The 9,937-nt window shown below is 34.0% G+C and overlaps 1 protein-coding gene across 1 annotated transcript; it reads right to left on the reverse strand.

The window, feature by feature from the left end:
• Positions 1–738: 738 nt before the first annotated feature.
• LOC120209053 (proteasome subunit beta type-1) lies at positions 739–3,419 on the reverse strand. Its single transcript, XM_039208136.1, has 7 exons — positions 3,279–3,419; positions 3,062–3,169; positions 2,242–2,323; positions 1,908–2,037; positions 1,683–1,825; positions 1,515–1,601; positions 739–1,047 (listed from the first exon to the last, which is right to left on the reverse strand). The coding sequence occupies exons 1-7, from the start codon at positions 3,323–3,325 to the stop codon at positions 973–975; spliced, it is 672 nt and encodes a 223-aa protein (XP_039064067.1). The 5' UTR covers positions 3,326–3,419; the 3' UTR covers positions 739–972.
• Between the last annotated feature and the right edge of the window lie 6,518 nt (positions 3,420–9,937).

The raw sequence follows: 9,937 nt of genomic DNA on the forward strand, positions 1-9,937 counted from the left end.
ATCATGATGTTATTTTTTTTTTATCAATTTTGTATAAATTCGATAGATATAATAATATATTTAACCTTTTCAACATCCATCTATTATATCATTTTGAATCTAATTTTAAAAAAGTTAAATGTAACTTTTAATATTTGTATTGACATTGAATTTTTAAAATTTGGATTATTTTAACAAATATATAAATATTAAGGTTAAATTTGATATTTTATTAATTAAATTATATGAAATTAACAAAATAACAATAAAAATACTATTAATTATTTTTATTTGTTCACTTTTAAAAGTGTTAAGATTCAATTACTCGGTTTAGGTTGCTCCCGAGTCTACTAATTTTAATCTGAAAAAACTTCGAACCATATTATCGAGATTTTTATCGGTATTAATAAAAAGAAATATATAGTAGATTGAAATACGTTTAACCACAATTATCTTCAATTTAAGAATTATGAGGTAATTTGAATGTTATAATTTTATGTTGATAAGACGTATCCATTGACTGAAATATGTGGCTTACATCTCTGAAACTACAGGCTCTCTTCTTTCTTTAGATAAATGAGCTTGTTCGAACCGAGCTTCGGGTCTCAAATTTTGAATCGAGCTTTAGCCTCGAATTTCGAATCAAATTTCTTACAACTTGAACTCGTATCAGCGTACAAAATAGCATAGTATCATACCCTCATTGCAAAAATTGGATTTTGTACACATTTCATTAAAATTTGAAGGTTTTTTTTAAAAAAACATTGAAGATAAGTTGAGCAACACACCATCCATGAACCATTATCCAAATCCTATTTTTGCCTAACAGCCAACATCTAGAAAGATAAATTAAACCGCAATGCATGATTTGAGTATCAGAATACGATAAAAGTAGTTCGATACAAGCATCGGACAAGGTATAACAGTCATTCCATCGATTCAAGAACTCACACATCTATAAGAGATGTAATCCAGTTCAGAATGGAAATTTGATCAATCTTTCCTAAGTTCCATGTATTCCCGACGGATACCATCAGCATTTATGACAACAATTTCAAGTTTGTCTCCCTGTTAAACATCCATGGTGAATACAAAAATAGAAAAGAGTTAGAGATGGAATTGAAATAAGATAAATGAGATTGAAGTTTCATTCCCCAGGGCCTGATTATATCCCGATAAGGTGATAAAGCCAAGACAGCAGCAGCCAAGAAGGGAGCTGATCTATTTCGAGCCACTTAAAATCTATGCTGCACAGACTCGAGTGTGACTGTTGGTAATGGATATTTTCCAAGTCTTTTTCATTTATCCAAAGGATATCTTTGGAGGATCCATCTCTGTTATTACTTAAGGCACTCATCCAACATGGTATGTTCATTATTTCCAACTTTTTCCATGTATTTGGAGAGTCATATCCCATACCCATGGCAAAAAAATGTCTGACACTACTAAGAGAGAAGTGAAAAGTCGGAGCATACCACTAGAACACAACCTTTCCAAGTTATCAAAACATAGTAACTAATTGAATGAGAACTTACAGTGTATATATCTCTCTCAGATGCTGAAGCAAACACAGTTTTCACCAAATCGACAGCTTCAGCTTCCACAAGTGGAGTAACAGCATCCTGCAAGACCATGGGTTTGAGATGAAAAAATGCAAAGTCTGAATGAAACGAGAAATAAAATAATTAGTCTCGGGAGGATACCTGGACAGGCAATAGGAGAGGACTGGGTGATTTCAGTTGGTTATCTAAGAAAGGCATGATGAGTGTGGAACCGGAACCTTGAGAGCTGTATCCAACCTTCTCATAGGAACCGACAGCATCATATGTGAAGACACAACCCTTCCCTAATGGTTTAAGATAAGAATATTAACTCGTATTCACGATACAAAGGCTTAAAACTAGAAACTAAGGCTCAAAACAGAATACCTTCATTATCAAGGCCACCTAAAACATTAAAAGAATAATAAGGAAAGAAGCGCTTGTAATAAAGGGTGTTGGACAGCAGTTGGGCCATTGCAGGGCAGCTCATTTGCTTGTTGTGCTGATGTTGATAAATCTGTATTTTGAGAAGCAACATTAAAACTGTGTATACATACACACATACATATATATACAGTATTATACATATGTTTACAAGAACTGGAATTATGATTAGGTTCTTAAATGTCTGGACGCTAAATCAAAATTACATGCCCTTCTTGTTTGAAATTATTCTAGTACAGTTAATGAGAAAGTTCAAGTGAAGCCAACATGCCCTTACCAAGTGCCTAGCTGCCAGTTGCTTTTGTAAAGCCTTCACATCGGCTTGAAATCCCGAGGATGCCATAACACATTTATCTGCACTGCAAATGTCAAAGAAACACTAATAATAAACCCCAAAAAAGAAACAAAGAAAATCTGAAACATTAATAAGTAAAGAAAATCGATCATTACAGACTATTACCCCCCCCAATCTTCACTAACACTTGCATTAATGAGGGAGAACAAATAAACTATGCATATCTTTTCCTTTACCTTGTGAGCTATTTGGTTATGGAAACACTGACATTGCTATCCTCTAGAGTTCCATAACTATAACATACACGGACAGCTTGTAGGAAAGCTTACCATTTTCTATTCCGCTATCTTAACTGGAAATAGAATAGAGTACCGGATTCTTTCAATCATTAGAGTCAAACTACTTTAAATATTACAATCTTCTTTAGCAAATTTCACCAAATTCCATAAGTTCCCCATTAAGAATCAGTTGGCAAGACTATATCTTGATGGGCAAATTTACAAGACTATATCTTCATAATACTGTTATTAATTGCGAAAAAAATACTCCATTGCCTATCCCCCCCAATTTTTTGGGTGTAAAAACAATTTAGGAGACAAATTAACTCTTCCCCAAAAAGAGAAATGAGTTTAAATACTTAATAGGCACTTGTAATTTTTATGTTAACTAATTTGGTCCCTCCCAATGTTTGATCCTGATTCCGTCCCTGACTAAAAGGCTATTACTTTCTACTCCAAATTTATACTATTTTCTATCAATTCTTGTTAACCTAAAAAACAAAGGGACTGAATAAAGAACATACAGTTTACAGATCTTGGAGTATTCGCGGGTCAGAATATTGTAACCGGTTGACATTCGAGTATCGGCTGCGATAACACAGTAATCAGCCCCGGCGATCGCAACACAAGATCTGGAATTTCCCAACAAAAAAAAAAGAAACCCTTCAATAAACAACGAAATCGAACAGGAAGAACAAAAAATAAACATGATTTCGCTCGGTCGATAGAAAAAAAGTGTACCCTCCATTGTTGTCGTAAGGAGACCAGTTCGCCTGTTGCTTGGTCATGGTGAACGGAGCAGATAGAGACTTAGGTCGACAAAGAGAAAATTAAAGAAGACTGTGATTTTGGTTTTCGGTTTTTTATGCATTAATTTCTTTCACTCAGATTTAACAACTCTGGCTTTGCCAACAAGAAAGGCACTCTCCTATTAGAATGGGCCGGGTTTAGGCCCATATAAACCAAACCAAACACAAAACCAGTGTGAGCCTTTAGCTGGTTTTATGAGTCGGGTCAGATTCGGATTTATGTTTTTAACATGGGATGCGAAAGGTTGGTTAAAGATTAAATTTAACATGTTCCGATCTAATTTGATTTTATATGATATTTATAAAAACGAGTTCAAGTTGAGGTTGTAACGATATTGAATTTAAGATAAAAAAAAATTAACTTGATCTTATATGAATAATTATATTATACTTATATATATTTAAAGATAATTATTATAATATTCATCTATGTATTTTTTTCAATTATCTTTTTACTTTACCGATTTGATTTTTAATATGATTTGAATGGTGGAATCAAATCTAGAGGTTAAAATCTGATATCCTTTTAATTTTCGAGTCAGCCGTCAAAAAATCGATATACCTTATAATTATTTTCTTTGAATGAAGCAAAGTCAAAGGATTACAAGATCAACGAGATCTTAAGACAGGAGATGATAGGCTTTAGCGTTATCTTATTTTGTGTCTTTCGCCGATGACACATTCTAATTAATCTGAATAACTATTTTAACAAGAGAAGTCATCATTAGAAGACTAAATTGTAATATAAGAGATAAATAAGAAAATGTATATGAACAAATGAGAAGTAGACCATGGTAAACAAATATATTATATTGATCCTTGTTACTTAAATTATAATTTGTTTGGACGTGGCTGCCGCTGATAGTATTTTCCAGTTCCACCCTAAGTGCAAAAGAGTGACTTTAACGCACTTATGCTTTGCAGATGATTTACTAATATTTTGTAAAGGTAATGTTGACTCTATAGTTGGGGTGAAATGTGTTTTGGAGAGATTTTATGAGATGTCAGGGTTGAGACTTAATGCTTCAAAGACTTAAATTTTTCTTGCGGGTGTGAATGATAATTTGAGGACTCTTGTGTACGAGGTTACTGGATTTAAACTTGGCTGCCTACCTGTGAGATACATTGGGGTCCCTCTTGTGCCTAGGAAGTTAACTGAGAAAGACTATTTTAGCATGGTGGAGAAAATCAAGGCAAAATTAGGACTTTGGTCCAACAGATGGCTGAGTTATGCAGGTAGATTGTAGCTAGTGAAATCTGTCTTGCTTAGCATTACCAATTTTTGGTGTAAACAGCTTATTCTACCCAAAGCAGTGGTTAGAAGGGTGAATCAGCTCTATGCAAGGTTTTTTTTAAGGGTGGTGACATTCCAGCTAAGGGTGCTCGTGTGAGTTGGGATTGCATCTGCTCACCTAAGTCTGAGGGGGCTTAGGCCTTAAGCAATTAGCTAGTTGGAACAAAGCTTGCATTTTGTTATTGGTTAAAGAGCTTCTTATGGCAGAGGGGTCACTTTGGGTTGCTTGGGTGAGATCTTACGTTTTTAAGGGGGTGGATCTCTGGTATGTTGAAAGCAAACCATCTTTCAGTTGGTGCATACAGAAAATCTTAAAAGTTAGAGAGGAAGTGCAACCCCTATTCTCGGGGATCATGGACTGGGCAGAATTAATGCTCGTTGGTTGTGGCAGGAGATTAGACGGAGGACAGTGAAAGTAGAATGGCATAAGGCTATCTGGTTTCCTTTGCACACTCCCAAGCACTCTCTCATTGCTTGGATGGCTATCCTCAACAGATTGCCAACGACTGACAGACTTATCCGTATGGGGATTGGGGTGGATGATAAGTGTAGGCTATGTGGAGTCGAGGCCGAGACCCGCAGCCATGTCTTCTTTGAATGCTCATACTCGAAAGCTGTTTGGGAGGTGATCAATCGATTGTGTAATATCGACAGAACAGTGGGAAGTTGGGATGAGGAATTAAGTTGGGCAGTCTCTAGATTCAGGGGGAAAACTTTTCTTGTTTTTATACTTAGAACTGTCTGGTGTGCATATATATATTGTATATGGTAGGAAATGAATCATAGACAGTTTAGGGGTCACAGTAGGGATGTTGCTAAAGTAATGATTTGTATTATTAAGGTTGTTAGGATGAAATATGTTCGTATGGTCATACAGAGTAGTGTAGCCACCAGGGACCTTTGTCTAGCTTGGGGAATTAGATCCTCCTAGGAGGTGGGTGCTGGTTTGTGCATTGTATTGGTTGTAGCAGTGTGTTTACTACTGCTTCTTGGATAATAATATGGAATTTATCCAAAAAAAATTATAATTTTTTTGATTTAAGTGTGTTTCTAACATAAAAAAAATCAATAAAATCTTTAAATTGTTGTTAAAATTATATGATTTTTTTATAAGAATGAGCCATTAGATTATGTTTTTACACGGATGTGAGGGAGACTCTAAAAGTTTTTGAACAAAATAGACTGTAACAAACTCGATAAAGGGTCAAAAAATAGGAGAATCAGAAGTGGTCGATGTCATCTTAACTAAATAATCAACCGTTTCGTTTGCTTCACGATGAATTTTCAAGAAGTCAACAAATCATGCTTTGGAACAAAAAAGAGCAATGGCTCTAACTGCAACAAAAGAGCTAGATGGGGATGTAGGAGAAAGGAGATGAACAACATCACTACTATCAACTTGTATTAACAACTTCTCAAAGCTATAGTTCAACATAAAAAAAAATCATTGAAAGGTAAGTTAGGGGTCAGCGTTCGATCAAGTCGAATAATTTTTTTTATTCGAGTTGACTAGTCTTATTTTACAAGTCGGACTTGATTTTAAATTTTTTTCGAGTCGAGTCGATTTTTCGAGTTTCTATTTAAATTTAATTATAAATAATTATAATATTATTTTATTCTAATTTAAGTGACTTTCTATTATCATATATATAATACAAATATATTTTCTTCATATGTGATATACATATATCATACAAAGCCTAAGGACTCGACTCAAACTTGAAAATAAATCTACTAATTACTAAAAAATTTGAGTTATTTGAGTTTAATTTTACAACTCGATTTGAACTTGAAATTTTTTTCGAGTCGAGTTTATGAAATTACAACTTGAAGTCAATTCGAGTCGAACCAAGTCAAAAAAATTATTTTTCAAGTCGAATCAAATTTTGCTCACACTTAGGTCAAGTATCTTATTAAAACAAGTACACATATAATGTTAGAAAATGGATAGTTCTGTTGTACGACAACCTTAATGTACGGCTAAGGAAATGTATTACATGAAATATTATTAATTTTTTAACATTTCAGGTAAAGTGCTACCTAAAATATATTTTTTACTGAAAATGTTATTTTCGCTAACTAATTTCAGTAGAAAGAATAATGTTTTAGGTAGCGCCCAATAATAACATTTTTGGTAGAAAAACTGAAAATGTTAAAAAATAATAATGTTTCCGATAGTATCTTTCCTTAGCTATATATTACGATTGTCGTATGCCTCTAATCGATCCACAACTTGTGGAGAGTGAGACAACACTAAATTTAGAACGAATTCTAGTGGTTTAAAAAATTGAAACAATTATATTCTTATTACTCTTATATTTATCTGTTAACAAAATAATCAAACGATAAGCGTTGTCAACAACCAACCGATCTAGTTCAATCGGTAGAGCGCAAGGCTCTTAACCTTTGGGTCGTGGGTTTGAGCCCCACGGAGGGCGACAATTTCCCTTTTCGTTTTCTTCATGCCAAGCCTGTCCGAACAGCAACCCATGTATTTTAAGACCGAAAACTCATTTAATATTTAAAAATTTTAAGAAAAAAGTATTTTATTTATATATTTTCACAAAGCAAACAAATGTTTCAAGCAAGCAAAATCTCGTTAACAAATCGGCTGCTGTAGTGATGTGGCACTGACTTGGATCCACTAACTGTCGTATTTATGCTAAAAGGAATTCGGGTGTCCTGATCGTTTCCCAAGCGTCAAACAAGACTAGTTTTATGTAAACCTAACTATTTATGTTTCTACTATTCTAATATTAATTATTGTTCTCGTTTGAAGTCTTATTTGAGGATATATTGAAGTGTTGGGTTACCTCAAGTCTAATTCCCTTAAAAACTGGCCTTTTTGTCCAAAACAGACTGAAAGTATCGATACTAGCCCAATAGTGTCGATACTATTGCAAAATTTTTGATACTTTATATTAGTACCGATACTTTTGTTCTTTCTAATTTTGAAACTTTTTGGGAGTTTCAAAAATATGACCCAAATTATAGATACTCTTGAAAGAATATTGATACTTTTGCCCAAAAACTCACGAGTTTGCCTAAGAAGAAGAACAAGTTTCAATATTATCCTTCTAGTATCGAAACTCAACCTGTAGAGAACATAAAATAGGTGTAAAAACTTCTATTCTACTATCCCAGAGACCTTAGTGAGGTCCCCAAACATTATTAATATTTTATGAAGATACAAAGGAACATAAATAGGGCTTTAAACATATTTATAACTCTAAAACATGAAATCTACCATGGGATGCTTTAAGCTTATGCAACCTACCACATTTCATCTAAATGTCTTATATATGGTATAATTGAGTCAATAGTGAGTTACCTTTGATACTATACTGCTGGACACGTCAAAGACTCAGCCCAAAGTAGACTTTTCATTCCCCTTAGCTTTGGAGCCTTCTCCAACCTCTTGCACTAAACAAAACCAAATGCAAGGGTTATTAACTGTTTATAGGGATTAAGAAGGGTTTTAAATACTTCCTAAGGCTATAAAAATATGAAAAATGGGTTATAACCATCTAGTTTCTTAAACCCTTTTAAAACTCGTTTTTATAACTATGGCCAAAACTTGATCTTGAGGTCTCAAATAAAACCTCAAGACGTGTTGATTTTGGTTCTTACCTTGGTTTGATGAAATAGACTGAAACTAAACCAAATCCTTCACCTTTGCTAAAAAATGATGAAGAATATGAGAAAACTTAGGAGGAGAAGACAAATGTAAATAAAAAGATAACTGGAATTCAGACGGTGATATCACCAAATTTTAATGAAAAACAACTTTATTTTTTAACAAGGGTATAATTGCTTATTTGGTCCCTCTAATTCTGATTGCAGATTAAAAACACCCCTTTTTTCACTATTGGGCTTACCTCATGCCCAAATCCTCTTTAATTTGGGTCAAGGCTTCCTACAAGATAAGTAATTTAACCAAGGCCCACTTCTAGCTTTAAATCATGAGTCCTACAATTCTGTTCGTGCGTCTTTAACTGTGTTGAAGCTAGGCTACCATTTTACCTTCTTGTATCAATACAAATCCCAATCTGCTTTGGGAGGCATCACTTTAAATTACATAATCTTTGCCTGACTTTGGTTGTACTAAAACTAGAGCTTCTGTCAAAACCTTCTTAAGCATATCAAAGCTTTCTTGGCACTTTTCAGTCCAAACAAATAATACATATTTCCTGAGTAGCATGGTAAGCAGAGAATGTATCATTAGAAATTCTTCACGAATCTTCGATAATAACCAGCTAGTCCCAAGAAATTTCGAACAATAGCTTGTATTTTCTTGGGATCTACTATGATTCCCTCTGTTGAAATCACATGGCCAAGAAAAGCTTCTGGCAACCAGAATTCACATTTCGATAACCTAGCATATAACTTCTTATCCCACAGTATCTGAAGTACAATGTGGATATGTGCTTCATGTTCCTCTTTAGTCTTAGAATATACCAAAATATCATCAATGAACAAGACCACAAACTAATCCAAGTACGACTGAAACACCTGATTCATCAAATCCATAAAAGTTGTTGAAGCATTGGTTAGTCCAAACGGCATCACTACGAACTCATAATGATCATATCGGGTTCTGAAAGTCGTCTTCAGAACATTTTCCTCTTTAATCTTTAATTGATGATACCCTAATCGTATATCAATCTTCGAAAATACTGATGTACCTTTGAGTTGATCAAATAGATCATCAATCCTCGAAAGAAGGTACTTGTTCTTTATCGTCACTTTATTTAGCTGACGATAATCTATACATAATCGAATGAATACATAATTCTTTTTAACAAAGAGTACCGGTGCACCCCACGAAGATACACTCGGTCTAATAAAACCTCGATCGAGCAACTCCTACAACTAAGCCTTAAGCTCTCTGAGTTTCGATGGAGCCATTCGATAAAGAGCCATCGAAATAGACATTGTCCCCAAAAAAATATCAATCTTAAACTTCACTTCTCGATCATGTGGTAATCCGGGTAACTCATCAAGAACTACATATGAAAATTCCTGAAATATTGGAATATCCTCCAATAGAACTTCAGATGTCCATGTAACAATCACATTTTCCAAGAAATTTGTACATCCTTTTACCATCAAATTTATTACTGTCATTTCTTATATCATATTGGGCAATGATTTTGCTTTTTGTCCAATTACTATTATCTCGTTACATTATACATTTTTAATAAATAATCGCTTCATGCGACAATCTATCAAACCATAATATTGAGATAACCAATTTATGCCCAATATTGTCTCAAACCCATCAAATAGCAACTCCA

This window comes from Hibiscus syriacus, unplaced genomic scaffold (assembly GCF_006381635.1).
Source record: "Hibiscus syriacus cultivar Baekdansim isolate YM2019G1 unplaced genomic scaffold, ASM638163v2 tig00018075_pilon, whole genome shotgun sequence".
Lineage (NCBI taxonomy): Eukaryota > Viridiplantae > Streptophyta > Magnoliopsida > Malvales > Malvaceae > Hibiscus > Hibiscus syriacus.

Bases quoted from the DNA above. Each gene is read 5' to 3' on its own strand.
- LOC120209053 (XM_039208136.1), bottom strand. From the start codon at position 3,325: ATGACCAAGCAACAGGCGAACTGGTCTCCTTACGACAACAATGGAGG. The intron at 3,170-3,278 runs GTACACTTTTTT...GGGAAATTCCAG, and splicing joins CCTTACGACAACAATGGAGG to ATCTTGTGTTGCGATCGCCG. The intron at 1,826-1,907 runs GTATTCTGTTTT...TTAAACCATTAG, and splicing joins AGGTGGCCTTGATAATGAAG to GGAAGGGTTGTGTCTTCACA.